Source organism: Passer montanus, unplaced genomic scaffold, assembly GCF_014805655.1.
Source record: "Passer montanus isolate IOZ18808 unplaced genomic scaffold, ASM1480565v1 scaffold50, whole genome shotgun sequence".
In the NCBI taxonomy this organism is placed as follows: domain Eukaryota; kingdom Metazoa; phylum Chordata; class Aves; order Passeriformes; family Passeridae; genus Passer; species Passer montanus.
This window is the reverse complement of record NW_024369930.1, coordinates 2,799,969-2,823,888: the sequence shown is the minus strand read 5'-3', so window position 1 is coordinate 2,823,888 and position 23,920 is coordinate 2,799,969. Positions and strand designations below refer to the sequence as shown.

Genomic DNA, 23,920 nt, shown 5'->3' with positions numbered 1-23,920 from the left:
AGGGTTGTAGGTCTGAGGACTTCACCTCAGTTTATGCTGTGATTGACATCCATTCAGAATGCAACCTTAGTCCTTACAGTAATAGCAAAACCTCATGGGATAAACATTTGCCTAAAGACTCAGAATGAACCTCACAGGCAGAAGTAGGTAAGAACTTAGAGGACCGATCCCTTCTAGATTTTCAATACCTCCCTTCTAGAGGTATTTGCAAGAAAATAAAAAGGGAAAAAATCATTTTTTGGTAGCCTGATATGCAATTACAAAAAGACTGTGAATCAAGGAAATAATTTCAGCTGTGGAAAAAGGCCTTTCAAACTAAGAACGGTAAAGACAGTAGAGCAGATATAGGCCTTGTCTAAAAATCAGGTCCAATAAAATCTTTCATGCAGCTTTCCCTGCAGGAATTACAAATTAAACTCAGAAAGGAATCTCATTTATACGACAATGAACCCCAAGCATGCCAACAAAGCCAAAGCAGAACTACATAGGTGTAATACAGACACAACTTCTCCAGTTTTCAAGGCTGTCTACTTGATATTTGGAACAGTATGGCATTCACTTAAAATCATGTTATCACCCTTTCCTCAGTTACCTTGTTCATTTGATACATCACACTTAGGAATCTGGGAGCAATAACCAATACGGATGTTTGGGTCAGTGGTAAAGCACCAGGGTGATTCAGATCCATCTGGATTTCGGCAGTAGTTCTCCCTCAAATCCCTGTAAAAATAAATATGTTAGCTCTCAGCAGGGATAACCTAAACCCACCAATGTGGTCCATTGTTTTTTGTCATGAATTAACAAAAATACAGGCTCATTCAGGTCTCTGTGTTAACAATCAGTGTCAAGTGCAAGGAGATGAGGAGCCAGTAAGAATGCAATAGGAATATGTTTGTGGAAATTCATTTTCAGCAGACATGTGTTTTGATGGGATATAAGACTTCATTTGTAGATTAACAATATTTTCATTCAGGATCCTCCATCAAAATTTGCATGCAACTGACATTGGATACACCTGCAATATATTACAAGTACTTTTAAATACAAACATTACCAAAGTGCTTAAAAGTCCTTGTACTTTGAATGGTTCTGCTGTGTTTGGAGAAACAGTGTTTTAGACTATCAGAAACTCACTTAAGAAGCTGAATTGTAGAAAATAAAAAAGTGTATGTTACCCTTTTTACTACAGCTGTTACCTTTAAAGTAGAAGTCAGTCACAAGGGAACATCTTTAAATGTCTTTTGCAGCTTGCATGAAATATTCAAACCTCTTAAATGTAAGTTTTATTTCCCTGTCTCCTGACAGTTGCCATGTTCTGTGCATCTCCATATTTCACTGTATTTTTTACATCTGCAGCACTTGCTGATAACAGACTATGGAAAGAATGGTCCTAATACTGTAATTCTTACTGATATTTATCCATCAGTAAAGATATTTAGTGCAAACTGGGCTGTGGCTCCAATCTGGTCAGCAAGGTTTCCTCTATGCTTAGTTAAAAAAGGACTGAATGAGCATTACTAAGGTGCCTAAAATTAGTAGATTATTCACACCTTGGGAGTTTATGAACCATACAGAAGAGTTTGATGACCAGTGGTCAGTCAAGTAAAAGGAGTCCTATTGATGCATCTATATTTAGTAATGAGACAGAAAAAGGATTTAAAATATTAAAAATTAAAGAAGTGATTTCAAATGAGTGTTAATTATTACAAAGATTACATTCAGGTGATATTTAGGACATATTAAATTAAAGTCAGCAATCAAGTTCTGAATAAGTTTTTAGTTCCATGAAAAAAATCAAGTGGTAATGTATCAATGTTGTTGGGATTCAGGTCCTAGCCTGGGACACATCCAGACACTTCACAATCATATTGGTGAATGCATGCTTGAAGGAGAAGTTCATGAAAATCCCTAGGGCTTCACAAAAGTTCATCTAGAACGATTCCTTTGAGATGTGAAGGATTGATTTTTCCAGGCTCAAATGGTTTTGAGCCTCAGCAGGTAGAGTGGATGCATCAGAACAAGGGGAAGGATAAGGGCTCTATGGTCTTCTCCAGGGGCATGAACTGTTAAAAGTTTTAAAACTCAGCTCTTTTCCCACTGCAATAATAATAGCCACACGTATCTACTCACTTGCATTTGAAGTTCTCGGGAGTGATGTTGTGCTGGTGAGGAAACTGGGAGTCCCACCTCTGGCACGGGATTCCACTCCATATGGTGCTGACGGTGCCGCGGTAACCCTCGCCCTGCCCCCGAACGCACGCCGTGGTCTCGGCTGTCGCCTCGGTGCTGTTCACCACGCTTTCCTCTGCAGACCCAGACAAGAAGGGCTCTTTCATTCTCTTAAAAATGGCTCAGGGTGTCAGGTTTGAACTGCACGTTACTGATAGAGTCATGGATTACATGATGTTCGAATCATGATAATTGCAGTTTTATTGGTGGAATTGCCAAAGTGATTATAGAATAATTTTCTCCTCATATTTACAACATCCACCAAAAATCCAAAATCAAAACAAGTGCCAGACTTTATGCTAGTTTATCTGCTTGCATGCAAAGAGTTTGTAATATTTTCTTGCATGAGACACCTGGCCTATGCTGTACCATTGGAAGTTAGAAGACATTCCTGGTTATTTTTTCAAGTTCAGCAAATATCATTCCCTCAGCTTTAAAAAATTAAACGGCCACCCACATGTGCACTGTTAAACATGGTAACACATATTTGTAGGATTAAAATACAATTGGGTTTCTCTAAAGAATTCCCAGAATATCAGGTCACAGGAAAAAAAGATGCAGATAAAAAAAAATTTATTAAAAAATATAGATACTATTATAAGATAATGTACTAAATTCTCCTAGAAGGTTGTTTGTTTTTTGGGGTTTTTTATGCCTCATATGGTTAAAAGAGGGGGAAAAAAAGTCTAACTTTTGAAATGAAAGATCAGTATTCTCTACAGAGAGAAAAAGTTTTAAAGACTAACAAATTCATCAGACTCAAGATCTCTTACAGATGTTGATATACTCTGCACTCACCCTGGTGTGGGATGTCTTGAACTAAATTCAGAAAAACAGTGGTTTTGAAATGACTCATTCACATAACTTAAAAGTCTCTTTTTATTTCTTATGCAATTTTCATAATTGCAAATTAATGGCACAGATATTGCATCAGATATATACAAAGTAGTACAAAGCTAAATGCACTGCAGTAAGAGCAATTCTTCTTCAATATTCAAAAGTTCCCAATACAGTACTTTAAAAGAAACACCATATCTATTGGCAATTGCTATGGTGAACAAGACTAATTTTATTAATTATCTTAAAAGTGTTTGTTGCCAGCAAAAAGTATGTCTAAATAAAGAATTAATTTCTTTATTTAGTTTTCTTCAAATGGTCCAGTGAAGAGAACAGTATTTATGTGTTACTCATAATTAGTTCACTCCTGGTAACTTGAGCCAGTTCCATGGACTCCAAGAAAATATGGATCTTAGGGAAACCAAATGTCATAACAGATGGTTTTGGCTGATTTGCTGACTGATCTTTGACGTTAAAGATCATTTCCCTGTCAGATGATAACATCAAGTTGTGTAGTTGAATTATACATTTATCCATGCATCCCTTTTGCTCTTCATCTGGTTGATGTTTTTAAGTCAGTGTTTCATGGTCAAATTCATTTCCTGTCCCTCCTTCCCAAGGCAAATGTTGTCCTGTTTCAACGAGATTTTGAGTTCCAAGCTCATTCCAAAGTCAAAAGGATATGGCACTGCAAGTATCACAAGATTTCTGCAGGCTGACAAATGCACTCTTTCTAGAGGACTCATCAAACAGTCTTGCAGACTTTGTATTCGGTCTTTACACCTCACTTTTTAAATAATAAGACTAAAAAAAGATAAATTCATACTACTTTGAGTAATAAATAGCTGCAATATTCCTGTTTTCCATTATAAGTAATATATGAAAAGAAATGAAGTTATATTTTAAAATAGATTCTAAGCTGATTAGAGTGAACATTGCTATGCAACATTCAAATACATATTACTCTTTTTCAAAAATACATGCATTTATTTTATACAAATGAAAGAGATCTGGGGAAAGACCTGAGGGGCAGGGATGAAGAGTTCCATAAGATGTTAAATTTCAGCATACACCCTGGCTTCATAATATTTCCTAAGTAAATTAATAAATTAAAACTATATAACTCTAGCAAAAGGTCATCTTAAATAATAATGTACAAAAAAATCAATCAAATATAAGCTGCTGCAAAGACCTTATCTATACACAAAACGTTACTATTTCAACTGGAATGAACTGTGTAGGGCACCTCCTCTGTACTCAGTCATGCTAAAGAAAAAGTAATTAGATTAGTGTTTATGTATCATTATGTGGGTTTGTTTTTTTTTAAATCAGATGCCTGAAATGAAATAAGTGATGCATCAATTGATTTAATCAAGGCCACAGTAATTTTGTAGAGCATTCCTTCTTATACATCTGCAGATACACAGTTAATTGTTGAACCTTACATTATGTGTCTGGACAGTGACCTCTACCTGTAGATCAGATTTTACAACTTTACCATGTCAAAATGTACAACGTAAAGGCATCAGAATAACTTAACTTTCACATTGTCATGAATATTTGCACAGCCAAGCCACTTCTGGAAAGACTTGCACTACAATAACTGAAAGAGAAATTGTTTCAAAATCTGTAATGTGGTTATCTGCTATTTCTTGTTATTTGTGGCAGGTCTCAATAAGAATTCTAGTAATGAGAGGGATCAGTAAAATAGTATTATTTTAACTAACAAAACAGTTTCATTGTTCCAAAAGGTCCACAGAACCCTCCCCAAATTCTTCTTGCTGAACCACCTGCATATACTACAAATGTCTCATTTTGAAACATGAAAAATGAGACTCCAAGATATTTTAAAAATTTAATTCTGAAATTCTGAGGGCTTGTGCCTTCAGAACCAATTCACATTCTAGCTATTGAGTCTCACAGAAAGCTCAAAACTTACCAATAAAGGCTTGAGAAATCCTTCATTCATCTGTCGATTCCACAAACAGGCATGATGGGAACAGTCTCCCTATTCCTGTTAATGAAAGTTGGGCTGGATGTGCACAGGAACAGGCAAGAGCTTGAGGAGCAGTGCCTGTCTCACCAGACACTGCAGATTATACAGCACTTGCCAAAATAAGTGCCCAGGCTGTCCAAGCCTACAACTTACATAGTCATCTCCATTCAGTACTGGTCTTGTTGCTGAGGCTAATTACTCATCATCCACATACCAAATTAACTAAATTTAGTAACTCTGAGCATGAACATAAGATGTGTAGAGCATTGGTGGAAGAGCCCTAAAACCACACTCACCAGTTCTCTTACAAGGCAAAATCAAGATCAAAATCTATAAAATCGAATTCCCATCCTTATCCCAGTAAATACTCTAAAATATAAATTAAGATCTGAAAATCCAAGGAATCATTCCAATGAGGAAGACAATATTAATTTAGTTATATTAATTTAAAATCAATAAGCAATCCTTACTTTTAAGTACTTACTAATATTTCATAATGGAAGTTCCCAGGACTTTTTTGCTTCAGTAAAAATTTTTTTAGTTCTGAACTGAGATTAAAAGTACTGTTAAAGAAAGATCACACAAAATTCCACCTTACAAAAGACTACTATTTATAATTTATGGATGAAGTGTCACTTCTTACTCTTGTAGGAAAGTTCATTATGAACGGAAGAATTTGGTAGTTGTTAGCAGCATTTTGCTGCTTTTGAACTTTGTGGGCTTTTGTTTGTTTTTTTTTAAAAATTCTGGATGACTAAGATTAAACATGTAACTCAGACAGCCCCATGAGGGGATTTCCCATTAGTAGTATTTCTACCTTCACATGTTCACTCCAAAGTCCCCAGCCAAAGAGCAATAATGCAAAGACATCCTTTTTTTTTTTCCCCATAAACCCCTCATTTTTTGATACTTCAAAATACATAAGTTTATTAATATGGGCCAGCTCATGCATTCATAGATTCTTAAAAAGATGAAACATTATGCAGAGCCTTATGTATAAAGCCACAGATAGTCCTCTCAGTTCTGGTTCTCACAGCAACACCAGCATGAGGGAATCAGCAGGGGCCTTGAGTCATTCGACAGCTGAAGTAACCAGCTAGATACTATTTCACACTTTAATCCCAATGACCCAGAAGAAAATCCTGCACAAATTTAAGGTCAGTGGTGAGAATTATACTGACTGAAAAGAAGGTAGAGATTTTGCTGGAGAATGCATGTCCTTTCATGACAATACAACCTATGTATTTGTGGAAAAAGGCACAGTTGGAAAAGAAGCAGAGACCTAAATTGTATCATGAATAAAATACCTGTTCTTGCTTATATTCATGCAATGTCTCTTCTACAGTGTCAGTCAACAGAAGGAAAATGTGCTTTGATTTGTACCAAAACAATTAAAAAAGTTGCTTCTAAACATGATCCATGCAATTCTACAAATGTTATTAAGAAAGCTGAGAGGCATTTTGAAGCTGCTCATACTCAGTTACATGCTCAGTTTTCTTCAATGTACCATGGCACAGTCCAAGAATGGAAGGAAAGCCCAACTGCTTTTCAGTGTTTTGCTTTTTGTTTTCCAGTAAAAACACATGAGAAAGTGAAGAAATCAATTATAGCCAAGCTTAAGAATCACGGTACTGAAGAACTCATTGTCGCCTAAAACCTTCACACATACAATTAATTTGTCCATGAGCACAGAGAGATCCTTCCAGGCTGTTCCAATGTCTACAACAAGGCTTTAAATTCAAACCATTTTTTATTTTAAATATATTAAAAAATAAATCTCCTCACATTTAGTGTTCTTAAGTTTAAATTTCAAATTATCATAGAAATGATGAAAAGGATTTGAGAAATATCCTTTTTGAGGCAATATGGATTAAGCTGTTGCATAAACAGTGAACACTGGACCTATTCTGTGTCTCCTTGTAAAGCAAGACTGAAGGTAACACTTTATCAGCTTCTAAATATCAGTCTCTTTTCCCTGCCTCTTTCTATAAACATCTTTATCTTACACAAATATTAACCTTAAATGAGCCTAATCTTATTTGTTTATGTACAATGATTCAACAAATAACTCTTTAATCAGAACTGTGCATTCAAATAGACAGTTGAAATCTCTGTTTCTAAAGAACGACTAATTTAATATTAGTGGGTTTTTGCCTTCCTAAAAGCTGTAGGCACACTGCAACAGTTCATTTTAGATCTAGAGTCGCAATTTTGGGGTTTCATTACTTGTTCTTTCCCATCCAACTGAGGCCTTTATTGAATTTTCTGAAGGCTTTTCAAGCTCTGGTCACCCATGACTACTGTCAATGACTACTGGTAGCAAAGGCTAAATCCATAGTAAAGGCATCTGGGTTGGCTGGACATCAGATAGGCATCAATGAAACACTGTCCTTAACACAGTAATTCCAAAAAGCTCTGCAGTTCTCAAATGACTGATATATGTAGCTTCCTTTATGGGTCTCAGCACCTCTCTGAAGCTCATCTATAGAGGAGCTGCTATCCGTTTGGGCTTTAAAGAAAACAGAATTAGTTCCCTATTCCTGTCTTCCCTGTAGTCAATGTTCTCATTTATGCCAAAATAACAGTCATTTTCCTTTTTCATGTTTGCTGGCATTGCTTCCATTTCTTCATTTCATCCTACACTTCTTCATTGCTGTTAGTTGTCCTTTTATCCTCTCTTCTAACTAAAAATTGTCTCAAGCCAAAACCACAGACACATATGTGAGCAACTTCAAACCAGTCTTGGGGTCCCAAAAGTCTTAATCCAAATCCAGTTTTTGCAGCTTGAGCCATCTCTAATTCCTAATTGCTCCTGTCATCTCTTTCTCACAGCCCTGGCTGCAAGCCACAATGTTTTATGCTGCATTCTGTGCTTGGAAGTAAAATTACAATGCCCTCTCTCTCTTCAGTCTTAAAACCATATTTATTTTCTAAACGCTTCCTTCCACCAACTTTTTTGCCGAAAATTTTGTATATGAGCTGTTGTCAGCATTTTGGCTATAAAGCACACTAGCACTCACGACATGTAGCAAAAAGCCACAAGCAGCATGCTGTCTTGTGGTCACTCCCCAAAGAGAGGACACCTACATTTTTGTATATGGTCCAAGAACATGGATTTGCAAAGCATCTTTCCTAATTAGTATTTCTTGTAAATTAAATAAACAGTCCTCAGCATAGGAATTAAAAACCTGTGTGAGAATCCAAACCACAAAGCTATAAAGACCTATAACTCATGATGTTCTCTTTTTAGTGTTCTGAGATTACAAACAGCCTCAGCATCAGAAACAGAGCAGCCACCGAAACCCAGAATAGCCAAGTGTTTTGGGCTCCCTGCTAGGAGGTGGGAAAACAGTTTTTTTATGAGCCTCAAGAAAGACAGAAAACTGAAATAATTTCTGTTAGTATTCTGGCCATCAAGATGGTGATTTAACAGTAGCATCAGCAATAAATTCCCTCAGTGGGTTATAAAGGAAAGCGCTGAGCACCACTGCATCTAACACAGAGGGCAATGTCATATGCCTGTGAGAAAAACCCTTTGAAAATATCTGCTGTATTAAGCTTTCATGACCCCTACTTTTAACTTTTTTTCTCATAGAGGTTGCCTTATTAATTTAAAAAGAGATACAGTATTCTGCAGGGAAAATACAGTTTTACATGTGAAATTTCCACTGATTTTAATATAGTTTCTAACTGAAGGAAAGAATTTCTAGTTCATTCAGTGAACTTTTGCCTAGAAATGAGACAAAAGGCTTTCATCACAATATGAAAATCATTACACTGTGTTTTGGAGTTGTTTTTAGTTTCATTTTGATCTTTACCTTTTCTTCAGGGCTCTGCTATGACTTGGTAGACAAAGGTGATAATCCAGTAGTTTTCAGGAGATCCCCCACCCAACTATTTTATAAGGCTGAGGCCAGACTGTAGATACTGGAAGTTGCATGAGGCATAAGCTTACGTGACCAACAAAGCCAGATGTGAATCCTCAGAACACTGACACATCAGCTCAGGAAATGCCAAAGGATAAAGGTTTATAAAAGTTGCATTTGTGAAACAGTCAGCTGTAACTTCGGAATACTTTTTTTCATAATAGTAACAGGGGAAAAGAACAGTTCTAGTATGCTGCACATGATTCATACGTTATCTAATAATTGGAGAAGTGTAGGAAGCAAAGTTTAGTTTAAAAAAACAAACCACAAACCAAAACATAACCCAAACCAACACAGGCCAAAAATCCAAAGCAGCAGCTCCGTACTTAATGGAGCAACTAAAAAATTTAAAGATGATTCAGTTAACACAGCTAAGCAACTGTGTTCACAAAGGAGGCAGTCTGAGCTTTCCCCTTTATCAGCAAGTGTTGATATAGACCAACAAAGCCAGATGTGAATCCTCAGAACACTGACACATCAGCTCAGGAAATGCCAAAGGATAAAGGTTTATAAAAGTTGCATTTGTGAAACAGTCAGCTGTAACTTCGGAATACTTTTTTTCATAATAGTAACAGGGGAAAAGAACAGTTCTAGTATGCTGCACATGATTCATACGTTATCTAATAATTGGAGAAGTGTAGGAAGCAAAGTTTAGTTTAAAAAAACAAACCACAAACCAAAACATAACCCAAACCAACACAGGCCAAAAATCCAAAGCAGCAGCTCCGTACTTAATGGAGCAACTAAAAAATTTAAAGATGATTCAGTTAACACAGCTAAGCAACTGTGTTCACAAAGGAGGCAGTCTGAGCTTTCCCCTTTATCAGTAAGTCTAGATATAAAAAAACATGAATTAGTCCTGTAGTTCACAGGTAAGACTATCAACATGGGTGTGACTTAATGGGTGTCTGATCCAAAATAAGCAGCCATCCTGCCAAGTTTCCACTGGAGAACCTGATTAGACATTGCCCAAAGTATCAAAATAACTTTGCCTTTTTTACAGTGGAATAATTTTGATATTTTAACTACCTTATACTGGAATTGCAATGACATAAGATAGAATAAGTTAAATTACTCTACATCAGGTGGTACAGAAAATTCTTAGTCAACCCTTGGATTTCAAAAATTGATGAACTGGTTAGACCAGACTGAATCTCCAAGACATTAAGCTATGAGGAGCCAAGGAGAGAAAATTCTGAATTATTAGTGATTCAGGCAGAAAATGTGGCAAAATTTGTTTGATAAGAATTCTAAGCAAAGGTGGAGAATCCCTCTTTAGGCAGCAATGACTCACAAAGTTTCATGTCAGAGCTATTACACCTCTTCCTTGCCACCTCTTCCAATATTTAAAGCAAGTCTCAGTAAAACTGATTCTACCACCTGCCTTAGCCTCAGTATTACCATGAAAGGATAGAAAAATTATTTTGCTCGAGTTTTAAAGGAATGACCAAGAGTTCTACCTTCCTTTTTTGTCCCTTTACTTCACATTTAAGACATCTAATTATCAGTAAAATAGAGCTGTCACAGCTGTCACCAAAGTTAAGATGATCTGAGCTTTGTAGATATAACATGATGCACTAAGCTCTCAAATGCCATACAAGAGCATCTCAGAGTGAGCATCCAATAACTGTACACCTTAATGTCACTCTGGTTCAATTCCTTGTTTCTAAAGAGTGGTTAACAAATGCCACCATCTTGTAACTGGTGGATGAAAAGAAATTCATTGCCTGTGGGCTGGTTTGATATAGAGTGCTGAGTATCACAGAGAGACCCATGTGGAAATGAATAATTCTATCTTCAGCACAAGACTGAATAATGTGCAGGACCCAAGGCCTAGAACTGCAAAGCAGTAAAGAGTTGTTAGCAGAGGACACTGAGGAGGGATTGTGTGTGTGCAGCAAATGATATTTGACACTCTCAAATGATAATGCAAATGTCCAGCATGGCCAAACCAATACTGCACATGAGATCCTCATGATTTTGTTGCCTCACTTTTTTAGTTCTTGATTTTCATACATTTTAATGCAATTTACAGTACATAAGACATACACATATTCCTGTGGTAAGCAACACACAACTCTTCTTTCCTGTCCAGATTAAATATAAAGTGTTTATAGGACACCCTCTTTGAAAGCCATGTTTTAAAAGCCATTGAAGGGCAATGAATGAACTAGCGGTGGTCCTACACTGCTTGAAATATCTGTGTCCAGATTTTGGAAAGGAAAAGGAAGTAATAAATTTTGCTTGAACTCACCACACGTTTTAATTGCACAGAACTCCCAGGGGGTGTTAGGGTCAAGAGTGTAGCACCATGGTCTCAGCTTGCCATCAGGATTGCGGCAGTAATTATCATCAAAGCCCTTGTCAGGATATCTGCAAACCACAATGAGAAACGTGTCAGGGAAGTCTTCCTGGCAACACTGCACTGCCTTCTACAAGGTACTTAAAGGACAGATTTCAGCAGAGGCAAACAAGAACTGGTTCCTATTAACCTTGGGTCTGATCCTGTAAGATGGATGCAAATATGCTTCTAACGCTGTTAAAGAGTTAATAACATATAAACACTTTCCAAATCTGCAGGAGGATCAGACCTCCACTGAGGGGGCTCCCTGCTGTGCTAATGCACAGGGTACCGGATAGGCTAACTCCACTAATTGCTAAACTCTTGCTCTTGTGTCTGTCAACTGATGACCAGACACTTAAGCCATTCATTTTTGTTTTAAACAGACCAATTAAATGTGGATTATCTAAATACTGCCTGCCATGCCGGACTCATTAAGAAAACAGGTTCTTCGGTGCAACAGCCCTGGGTTCAAACTGGAAGCTATTTTGAGCAGCTTTGCTGCTAATGATAACTCCATTTTTGTAACAGAGCTTATTTTTGGTCATGCCCTCATTTCAAGCATTGGAAGAAAGAAGGAGAAAAATAAGTAAATAACTTCCGTCTCACTTTATCTCATTAAGACTAGATAATATTGTGCTATATTTAAATGTTTCCACATTCCTACAGCCATCACTGACTATCAGATATCCAAGATATCTAGGGTTTTTTTGTGTAAATACATGATACTAACATCTGTAAACCTGAAGGAGACAAATCCATCAGGTTGGGTTTTTTTCTCTAGAGAATACAAATTGTCTCGGCCTTCCAGTTTTATTGAAATGTGTTTGCAAAAGAAACAAAAAGTAGACTTGCCTCTGAGGAAAACCTGAAAAGTATGTAAGAGAGCAATAAAGTTAACTGCTTGGGAACCTGAATCCATTTACAACTGCAAGCAGATGTGCTTCACACAAGCAGAAGAAAATATGATTTACAAGTGTATGTTTTTGCTAGGATGCTTTTTCTGTCCAATGATCATGCTAATTTTGACCCATTTGCAACTTGATCTCCCATTTCTTAGGAAAAGTCGGGTTCCTTCATCTATACAAGGGACAAGGATAAGATTTAAGTAGAATTCAAAAAAACATAAAGAAAACAAAAATGACAATGAAACCACCAAGAAGAAACCTCACCCAACTAGGTGAGGCAGTCAAGAACATGGTAATTTCAGATCTAGCAGCTGTACCCTATTTTCTGCTAGTTGTAAAACAAACTGTAAAGAACAAGTTGTGTCCATGGATTTCCCAAAAAAATAGTTAATGGGCTAATAATAGAGCAGAAAATTATATGGGTTTGGCATCCCAGTTGAGGCAGTGATGAGCCTTGATGCTGGCAGAACACCTTCCTTGTCAAATAACATGGAAAGTGCATGTTACCACTAAAGAACCAAGGTGAATCCAGGAATGGCAAACTGTGATATTGCAGTCACAGTTCACAAAATGCATTTGAAACAGCTCTTGATACAAAGAATCCACGTTCTAGAATGCAAATGTCTGTCTTTGCATTGAATCCTTCCTAATACTATATGGCCTATTCCCACAGTATATCAAACACGGGTTATCTACTAATTAAAACTTAGATAGATATGTTCATCCAGGATCAAGCTTTGAGTGTCTTCATGGGATAGTGTAGCGCCTGTGAGCCATATCTTTTCACTAGATATGTCCATTTCTAGAGTAAAACTAGACTTCCCAGTCAATAGTTCTTCCCCCAATATTAAGGGAGGCTTCTGTCTTCCTTCATACCCAGCAAGCAACAATTGCTATAAAAAAGGTCAACTAATACCTTTAAGAAACAAATATTAGCAATAAGATAAACAACAGGGCTTCAAACTGTTCCACACAATTCAGCAGTGAGGCTATGCAGGATTCCCTGAGGGCTGACTCTTTGTTGTACACACTCCTCCTTCCCTAGTACATTTGGGCACAGACCCCTTCTTACCCCTAAGAAAGAGCCTGAGGTGTCAGAAATTTTTTTCTAGAACTCTACATATTTCTGGGTTTTCCCCCTTGAAATGTACTTCATTGCCAGAACTGAAATGAAGCATCAAGATAAATATCTGGTTTCAAAATCAAGACTTTAGTTTCTAGAGAACAGAGAGGAGAGTATTAGCCAGAGATAAAATTTACTCTTTTTAAAGAGATAGATGCTGATCCCCAGCTCTGCTGGAAATAAAATGGAACTTAATATCTAAAGCTCTTCACCAATATTTCTTTTCCCCTTTGTTTTTTGGGTTTTTTTTGTTTGTTTGTTTTTTGTTTGTTTGTTAGTTTGTTTTTTTAAGACATGTAGGACTGGAAACTTAATTTTTTATAAAGTAAATTTTCATACAAGAGATATAAATTAGCATAAATTATTAGTACCAGGGTACTAATAAAGTGATGTTATTCACCTCCTATGATACACTTCAACCCTACTTTCCTCCACATAGTAAATATTTTCACAGGATGTTTGAGTTTGAGCAGAAAAGGACAAAAAATTTTTCCCCCTTATGATGCCCTATGCCCAAGACAATATCCTCAGTGGTCTTCCTTCCATCCTGAGGCATAGCTGTGCCCGTGAGGAGAACACGAGAGAAGTGGAGTTTCAGAATAAAATTCTGCATCCTGGAATGGATGGAGAACAGCTGGAAATGGGTCATGCAGGAGCTGTTTGGAAGAAATCCTTCTGCTCGCTTCAATCACATCTAAGCAGACAGTAAGGATCTTCAGTAACTGACCTCTGAGGGGAGTAAATGTGGAGTAATTCATTGAGGTGACAGAAAAGTGAGTTGTATTTACCCTGAGCCAAAAGCACTGTCCAAGAGCACCTGGTGCATTTGGAAAGATTACCATCTTTACTCATTTTCTTCATCATTGCAACTGATGAAGCCCTAAATGAAAACAGGTTTAAATCTGTCCAGATAATCCTTCCTGGTTTACAGGTTATTTACATTACACCTGGAAGACATACTACAAGTGTCTCTAGAAAATGCTGTATTTTAATGGGTCATTTTTTCCAGACTTTTTCTCTTATTTCCAACTTATACAACTATGAAAAAAACAAGCAAGCCAGCAAACCAAAACCTTCAGGATTTTAAAAATGTGGTATAACTAAAGCATAATTGCTGCTACTTTTAGTGACCATTCACAGAGCTAATTAACATCAGTATATCAGAAATATGCTGGACTACATTACTCTTCTGAAAGCCCACTCAAGTCAGTTCAATCTGGATGGGCTGCTTTTTGATTAAAAAAAAAAAACAACCACTTTATTACTGTCTGAAATCTTTCAAGAAGATGTTCTCAGAAGGAATTATTTCAAAGAGGAAGACGATTGTTCGTAAGACTGTGGTTAGTCTGAAAAGTCATTTTGCAAAACAATCAGAAATTAATGGAAAAAAAGAAATTTCCTCCTGACAGTAAAATTATTATTGTTTGTACCCATGAGTTCTATAAATGTTTCACTCCAAAGGAACAAAACTGTTTCTGTGACTTATTCTAGAATACACAGTAAGTGCATGGCAAAACTCAGAAACAGATTATCTTCAGTCCCACTCTGCTAATACAAAATATTTATTGTGGCAGAACAATGGGATAGACTGCTATTATTCATGAAACTGATCATCCAAGCCAAGGGAAAAAACAGATTATACCACATAAGCTCCAAAACTGCAAATCCTCAATATTTTGCTGAATAATCAGGCTTTCTAAAATCTAGCAGTACCCATATCTCTCAGAATAAAAAAAATGCTTTATTTGGTGAAACACTTTAACATATAAAAAGATACTTTCAGTGGAAGGTCTTAATCCTTCTGATTTTGTTGATTCTTGCAGTCCTTGTCTGGCAGTTTAAGTTTATTCAAAACAATATATAAATGGAGTTAATTCAAAATCCAGAATAAAACTAAAATGAAACTGTAGTAAAGTTTGAGATGAACAGAGCCCCCCTTCTGTGTGGCCTAACCCCTTCCCAGCCTCTCCCTCCCACAATACTTTCAGAAGTGTGTATTATAGATGACCCTTTGTAGTTGGATGAATTTGGCCCTGTAGGACAAACACTAACAGGGATGAAAATTGTCTTGCTATTTCTGACTCAGCTTTTGGCACAGTGAATCAGTGCTTAAATTAAAAAAGAAGAAAAAAAAAAAGAAAACAACTCTAATAAAGAAATCCGTGTTCATAAAGTGCTAAACAGAATGATTAAATCCTTTCCCAGGGTGAATAAACACATGTAATGGTCAAACAGTTCAGTCAAACAAATTGGATACTTAAATGTGATTATTATGGAAGGTCACCTACAGCTTTAAAGTTGTTCAATATTGCAAAAAGGAGGATGGATACTGTTATTTGACAATATTGGAAGTTTATATTCATCAATGGTGTTAAGAGATCTAACAAAAATTTATTACTTTTAATCATTACTTACTATGTGATTAAGGTATTCAAGCTGACTGCAGCTGCATACCAATACATACAGAAATATTCAGAGGTTATTTATTTACTGCCAATGAACTAGGGAGGAATTTTTGATCAATTAAAGCAGTAGCAGCATTAGTACACTAGTCAGGCACCGGATGTAACCAGAACTGCACAAAACAGCCTCTCCTCTCCATCCTGCATATCCATGGTGTCAGTAGCCAGCCTACACCAGGGACCAGGAGCCCAAGCATCTAAAACTGGTGAACTCCATAAATTTCAGTTGAGCTAATGCTAGTTTTGCTCAGCTGGTTCCAGAATGTGTGCAATTTTCAAATTATGACCACATGGTCTTGCTTGGGGGTAGGAGAGGTTACCTCTCTGGACGAAATTTGTGCTTGTGTGGTCTCTGAAGATCCCAGCGCTGACACTCCTTGCCTGTCTCCGTGTGATCCATTGGCCCTCTATAACTCTCTCCATTGCAGGTCATGCATTCAACTAAGAAAAAAAAAAATGGACACTAGTCATTTATTACATTAATGCTTATATCACAAAAAAAAAACCAACCAACCAACCAAAAAAAAAAACACCCCAAAAAAACCCCAAAAAACCAAACCAAAACAAAAAAACCCAAAAAAACAAACTTAAAACCAAAACCAAAACCAAAGAAATGAACATAAAAAACCCCAACATGTCCCTGCTCTTATATAATGATACCAGCCTAAAGAGGTATTAAAAAATGACATGGTATGTGTAATGCTCTTTGGAATATAATTTTATCTGTTAGTGCTAATCCAGATTAGCACTTAAATTTTATATCACTTTATAGGACACTTAGAGTTTCAAAGCAGGTAGAGGGGGGCTCCTAGAGTCATTCATGTTCTTATCAATATTTCACTAACCTTATCTATGGTTAGTAAGAGAGAGAGAGACACATAGCTAAGGAAGAAGCATTTTTTAAAGGTGATATTATCTAATTAGCACCATTTATTTTTCTAAATCACTCCAAGTCACAGTATAATTGCAGGACAAGTTCAAGTGCAGAATATTGGCAAAATCCCAATTTCAGTTCAGTAAAGTGTGTTTCTTTATATATCCAGCACTTCCAGCTATGTATGATACTGTATCTTTTTGATGATAATGGTTTTTGGCAGCTTAAACTAAGATACATTTTCAGTCCTGGTTTGGGAAAGTGGGTAGGGGGCATGGAGGATGGAGGGAGAGTGGTCAAAAGTTACCAGAGGAATTTGAAAGCATTGTTGAACAACATTTAGAATGAAAGGTCTGAAAATATTAAAAAATTCACCAGAATTTACTGTAGACAAACTTCTCAAGTACTCCCTAATTAGAGTAATTGTGAGGAAGAATCATTTAGAAAATACTATTGTATGGAATTACAGATATCACAAAATACCAGCTACCAAAGTCTTCATCCTGCAGTGAGCTCCAGGTCAAGTATTCCATTTGCATAAGTTTATCTTTAAATGATAGATTTTAACAATTCTTAAGCTCCGTGTAAATTATTCTGTTCCTCCTCTTCCTCTCTCCCTCCCAGTCTCTCTCACTTCCCCCCTCCCTCTCTCCCTCCCTCCTTTTCCTCTTCCTTTCCTAAGGACAGCATAGATATTGCATGTGACACATTAGCAGGAAAATTGAAGGCATCCTATCTTGAAGATTTAAATAGGTTGATTGACTGGAACTGAATTGGCTGATTAGCAAGATATAAGAGCTTAATTTGGAGGTTAATAGAACTTAAAATCAACAAATGCAACGGGCATATAAAGTGTCTTTCTAATTCTGTGACTTGAAAGTCAAATGGGGTTAGATTTGCACAGAGTTATACTTATTTACAGTACTTACTCAAAAAGCAAAATGCATGTTTATCTTAAGCTTTCATCTTGTAATCCAGTATCTATATTTTCATCAAAAAGAAGACGAAAAGCTGATTTTACCATGGAATGGCACTAGATGATTTTATCACATAGTAATACTGAAATTGTAATGGATTCACAAAGACCAGCAAAAAAAAATCACATTTGTGTGATCAGCACAACTTCATTGTTCAAGCTACTCCTCCATAACCTGAAAAAAGCTGCTGAGCCTTTCAGCATGCTGGAATGTCACAAGACCTACTCTTCTTCTATCAACTTCTTTTCTAGCTATATGAGTTACTCTTGCCGAGAAATCACCTATTCTTTCTCTAAAGGCCATGAGCAAGTGCTTACTGGGAGCTCTGTGCAGCTGCTGCCAGCAGAGCAGAGGCAGCTTTCTGCAGGAGCTGTGCTTGGTTACCTTCTGAGCAGAGGGGGATGTCACAGACTTCGTGGCGCGTCTCTGGACTGGTGGTGAAACACCACGGGCCTCCCTCTTCCCCTCGGGGGTTTCGGCAGTAGTTTTCCCTCAGGTCTTTTCCCCGATAGCTCGAAGGCAAAAAGCTAGTTTTAAAATGACAATCATTACAGTATAAGAGCATGCAAAGGTTGGGGTTAATCATACTATTTTTACAAACAGTTAGAAACAATCACATTTCTGCTTCCTTCTCCCTCCACCCTTTCTAAGCAAATGCACACACCCAAATATCTGTCCATACACAAATAGACATCTTCAGATGGGATTACTCAACCTAAATGGCCTAAATCTGGGACAATTTGTCTAGCCCATAGCGTGCTCAAGAGAGTTTTACTCCCATCCCTCAGCTGTCCAGAGACAACTATCTAGGGCAGAGCCAGAGGCAGTCACACACTCCCTGCCAGCCTGCACTGCATTCTCCTTCAGGAGCTCTGGGTGGACAGGGGTTGATTGGGTCTGTAGCCAGAAGAGGCCTGTCTGTCCTATGCATTGGCACATACAACAGGTCCAGCTGGGCTCAGAGCTCACCTACTATGTGAAACTCACAAGCAGAGAAATCTCTTTGCATCCCTGGTCAGGCAGCAGCAAGAACTGATCGGCAGCAGCAAGAACTGATCAGCAGCAGCATGCAAGTGTGACCAAGTCTGTGCTACACCTCACTGAGAGGCTTTCACTGCCTGAAACCAGGGACTGCTTTGTATTTCAGCACAAGAGATTTCCCCAGATGCCATTTTAGCCGTTCTTAGCTAAAAAATGTTCATGGTCATTTAGCACACTCCTTCTTGCTCTGCCACAAGCCCCACTGTGGTCACCTTAGGGTCTGCTACTTACAGACCCACTCATAATTGCATTGTATGTGTTGATACATTTAACAAAACCCCAGCTGACTTAACATGTGCAGGATCAAGGTGTTTTCTTCTCAGGTATCTGTAAAAGTATGTGCTTACATATAGAGAAACCATGTCATACACAGTGACACACACACACACTTTATGTAATAGAGATACATAAATATTTACACTTAAAAATGATGCTAGCTTATTTACCCCACGAAATAAGGAAGAGCTAACCCCATAGTAAGGAACCCAACCCCAGAGTTGGTCTGTTCAATGCCACTTCAACAGCTCATGCTACACATTGCAGACAAATCCAGTTTCATTGGATTTCTCTACCAGTTACACTGCAGCAATACAAAACAGCAGCTAAATCTCTGGAGTTAGAAAGCACCTTAAAATCAGAGATCTGTCTCATGAAGGTTTTTTGTTAATTGAAATACTGGGTTAACTACATAGGGGATCACATAAATTTGCAACTGAATTTAATACATTTACTTTTTGAAATTTATAGGATTTTTTCCATTTTTTATCAATATTTAAGCCTTGGTGGAAATAGAAATAATGCACCTTTTATTCTGAAAATATCTAATATTTTATTTTGAGTGCTTTGAGAGAGAGAAACAAGAAGAAAATTTTGAGGTGACATTTTATTCAAATCTTATTCCCATTAATGAAATACTTGCACTAACTGAAGTGAAAAATACCTCTTTCAGTCACATTTTGGTTCTAGTCAATGCAGTATGGAAACATTACATAAAGGTACTTTTTTATTTTTGGTACTTGAAGAGATTAATTTTTATGTCATTCCTGCTGCCTATAAAATTGGTGCTTCTTTTTTTTCCTCTATAGTCTTATAATGCAAGTATCTTAATTTTTTTTTTAATTAAAGACCCTCAGGTGAACATTTTTGATCAGACATTCACACCCGCATATGTGGTAAAGTGGTCTGTCAGTGCATATTAGAATAGTCTATTTAACTTTTCTGCTCATTAGAAAATATAGAGAAAGGCATCTCAAATTACATCAGGTATGCTGTAAGAGCATTAAAAAAAAAAGGTCTAAATGAGTAGCACTAGGGATGCAAGATGGGTCAGATATAAAAATGGCTTCAACAGGTACTGAAGCAATGTTCTTGAGAAAGGAAAAGATGAGTTGCAGTAAAGATCTACTCAGAAGTGGAAGAAAGGGCTACTCCTAAAACTGATGATTTTGTTCATCTCCATTAGGTAAGGAAAGAAAGAAAAAAAGCCAAAAACTGAAGCCAGTAAGAGTAATGGTAAAAACAGATTCAACCACACAAAAGCCATGGAAACTAGCCAAAAGTCTATGAAGCATTGGTCTGCTCTTTGACCATTTCCCTTTTAGACCTTTTTACATTGGACTTTTTAATTTAAAACTCTCTAAGAGTCTTAAAATCTGTACTAGGATGGAGATGACAATAACAAAAAGCAGAGTTTTGCTGGGAATCTCTGTGTTCTGATGGAATACAAATAAATAAAAATATGACTTGTTAGATTGAAGCAAAAGTTTAAAGTTTCAAGATGTTTCAATTCTTCCTAGAAATATAATTCAAAATCATTAAAACACATTTCTCCCTTAAATATGAAAAAGGGATTTATTTTCCAATGGCACTTTGTGATAATCAGCTGTTGAGAAAAACCGATCTACAAAGCTAAGACTTTTGTAGTAATAACTTCCAAACACACCACTACTGTCTGCTTCTTCCCACCTCCCTCATGCCTCTGATGATGAAATCATATTTTCTGATGTTGAAAAACAAAATTAGCATGCAGCCACCTCATTTATCCGGTGACCTTTTAAAAATTAGACTTATTGCACAAGGCAGGAGAATAGTCACTCTCATAAAATTCATCAGAGAAGAGTGGTTATCCAAATGCACTGGATAAAACTGTGTATGTGATAAAACTGTGTATGCTGTGTATTAAAATGCAATTCAATAATAATGTGTGCTATCCAGACACTTTCCTTTCTCTAATTATATAAAGTCACATTTATATTATGTAGAATAAATGCTCATTTTTGCTTAGGTTACAATGATTAAGAATTCTGTCACTTCTGAAAGATGAAGATATCTACTGCAAGGTATTCAGTCTCAAGAAGTCATTGCTTTGGGGTCTGTTGGTATTTATGGTATGCTCCCAGTTAAGAACAGGTCTGGTCCCAAAGTGAAGAGCAGACACTGCCATCTATACTGTAAGAGCCAAGTCCAGTAAGTCTAAGCCTGAGGCTCAGCTTTGTAACACATCATAAGAGGACAGAATTCAACTATCCTTTGCCCTTTAATGTTGTTCCAAGATATCCTCTTGCACACTGGATTGATTTGGTCAGGACAGGACTGAGCAGTGCACAGCCCAGTTCCTCACCAGTGATCTCCAATTTGGCTCCTCCTAAACAAATTGCTGACCCTGGGAGTCTGGAGCAAAAGGCAGCAATGTGAATAGCAAGCTTATGGGTGAAAGGACATTTTGGTTTTGTCTCTTAAAGTTTTATTATCTACATGGCTAAGGCCAGTACAAAAACATTTACAGAGAATTGGTTAAGAAGTAGACCAGTACTTTGTAGTGCTTTAACTGGTTTCCGGGAACATTTGCTGGGGATGAATCTGTTTTTACCATTACTCTTACTGGCTTCAGGTTTTGGCTTTCTTCTCTTTTTCCTTAGCCAATAGAGTTCAACTAGATTTACTCTCAAGGTGTAGGTCTGGCCTCAGTTTCTCACTGTACCAGATCCTACTCTGAAAAGATAAGTCTGGTACATGCTCCCTCAATTTTCAGCTTGTATAATCTGAAGGGAAGGATTTCTAAAGCCTCTTCAGTCCTTTCCATGGATTTGCTGCCTGGCCTAAGTGCTCCATAGAGTTTAATATATTTCACACATAACAGAGAATTGACAGTAACTATGCAAAATATACCAAGAATATTATACACTAAACAAATAGGTGGTCTACTATCCCCTGCTTCCTAATAATGTGGCTTTCAAAATTGCTCATTCCTTGGGAGTCAATCAGAAAACAGTGATGAACTTTCAGACCCTGGGCTGAAATAATGCAGATGTTTTGTTTCTGCCAGTAAGTAAGAGATCAAAAGGATATAAACAGCTAAAAAGAATCCCCAACACAGGAAAAAAGAGATACAGACACACAGGCTGGCATTAGGAGAGAACGTTTTGCAGAAAGTCCAAGATAAGAATTTTCTGCGATCTGGAGAATAGCATCTCTTGGAGAAATGCAAGAATATACCTAAAAGATTTTGTTTTCTAAGGTTAGTTTTCCCATAAATTCTTATGCTTTATGTCTGGGCACTATTGCCATTGTCTCTGCTCCTGAACTCTTACCTGTGCTCATGAGGAATCATTGAATTCCAGGCCTGACACTGAATACCACTTTTTGTAACTGATATTGTTCCTTTATAGTCTGCTCCTTTTCCAATTATACAATTTCTGACATAATCTATTGAAATAAAAGAGAAGAAAATGAGAGATTTGGTTAATGTATGAAAAATTAAAGCTCATCTTCTGCTTTCATATAAAATAATATATTTATTACCTTTTATCTACTTAATTCCTCAAAATACTGCTTATTTGTTGACACACGTCTGTCTTTTTTTTTTCCCAAATACTGATCACTATCTGACCCCCCAAAAAATCCTGGATATGTTTCCAATGTATCTGATTGAAAAAACCTCCTTGTCTGAGAACTTATGTATCCCACTCATTAACGAGGTACATAAGAGCAATATTAAGTAATAAATGGTAACTAATACAAGCTTATACTGAGCTGCTCAGTAGTAAACTGAAGTACAAAGCTGAAACTAGTATGTATAACAGTAGGCAAATATGTAGATTGAAAAAGTGACCAAAAGCAAGTATGTAGACAAATTTGCATGGCAGCAAACTCAGGATATGTGTAAGTAAGACTGTAGTATGCAGCTTTCAAAATGCATAAAAGCACCCATGCTGAGGATGTTCCTACAGCCAAAAAATCACTGACTGACCTCAGGGGTTTTTTTTACCCTCCCTAGCTGGGAAAACAAAATCAGTAAATAAATCAGTTACCCTTCTTTTCATACAGATCAAACGCATGGTCTTGCTTCTTTCTCACACCATTTGTCAAGCTGTTGAAGGATAACCAATGGCACCGTTTTGTAACTCTGTCATAAGCAAAGGCCCTGCAAAGAAAATCTGGATGAGAAAAAAATCTCTGTGTGGTTTATAATAATGACACATGGCCTGCCAAGGAGCATGCAATGACATCAGATTTATTTTTACTGGGAAAGTCAGAGAAACAGTCCAAATTACTATTTAAACCCACAACTGTGCTGACAAGAGCAAAGAAACAAAGAAATTAAATTGATGTGGTCATTACATTAAATACCAGTTTGGTTGTTCACACTAATCTAAGAGTTCCCTTGTCATTAAAGATCTTTATTTTAAAACTTAGATAAATGTGACTGAGACAGCATTTGTGTCCTCAGTTACGCTGCTCCTTGGGAAAAAAAACCAAAAATGTGAATACTAAAACATCATCTTTGCTATCCTTAAAATATGCCTCTGAAATAGTTAAGTATCTCACACTGATGGATTGAGGAAAATTCAAGCACAAGGAATCCGTTTCTTGCCTAGAACAACAGAGCTGTTTAAAAACAAGATTATTTTTATTTATACTTTTATTAATGAAATAAACTTTGACAGTGTATCTACAATTTTTCCTTGCTCACTTTTGTTTTCTTTTTTCTCTTATTTTAAACTGCTTTCTAGGAGTGAGTACAATATGTGCTGAATTGACTAAATATGGGGGAGGGCAAGAAAGGCAAACAAAACCAAAGAGCAAAACCACTTTCGTTCAACACTTGAAATGAAAAATACAGACCATTTTCTCACATAACAGTTTTGAAAGGATAGTCTTTACTTATAGGTAAAAATATTTTTAAGTGTTTTAAAACCACAATTGA

At 36.8% G+C, this 23,920-nt stretch overlaps 1 protein-coding gene across 5 annotated transcripts in view; it reads right to left on the bottom strand.

The window, feature by feature from the left end:
• HGF (hepatocyte growth factor) overlaps positions 1–23,920 on the bottom strand; it is a 58,220-nt gene that overhangs the window by 17,939 nt on the left and 16,361 nt on the right. For 4 of the 5 annotated variants that reach the window (XM_039723797.1, XM_039723798.1, XM_039723801.1 and 1 more), the window contains 7 exons: positions 23,025–23,137; positions 22,305–22,419; positions 18,058–18,200; positions 16,143–16,263; positions 11,243–11,361; positions 2,131–2,305; positions 593–720 (listed from right to left, as the gene is read on the bottom strand). In XM_039723797.1, the coding sequence (XP_039579731.1) occupies positions 593–720; positions 2,131–2,305; positions 11,243–11,361; positions 16,143–16,263; positions 18,058–18,200; positions 22,305–22,419; positions 23,025–23,137 (914 nt within the window). The remainder of the gene's footprint in view (positions 1–592; positions 721–2,130; positions 2,306–11,242; positions 11,362–16,142; positions 16,264–18,057; positions 18,201–22,304; positions 22,420–23,024; positions 23,138–23,920) is intronic. The other variant, XM_039723799.1, reaches the window with a different exon arrangement.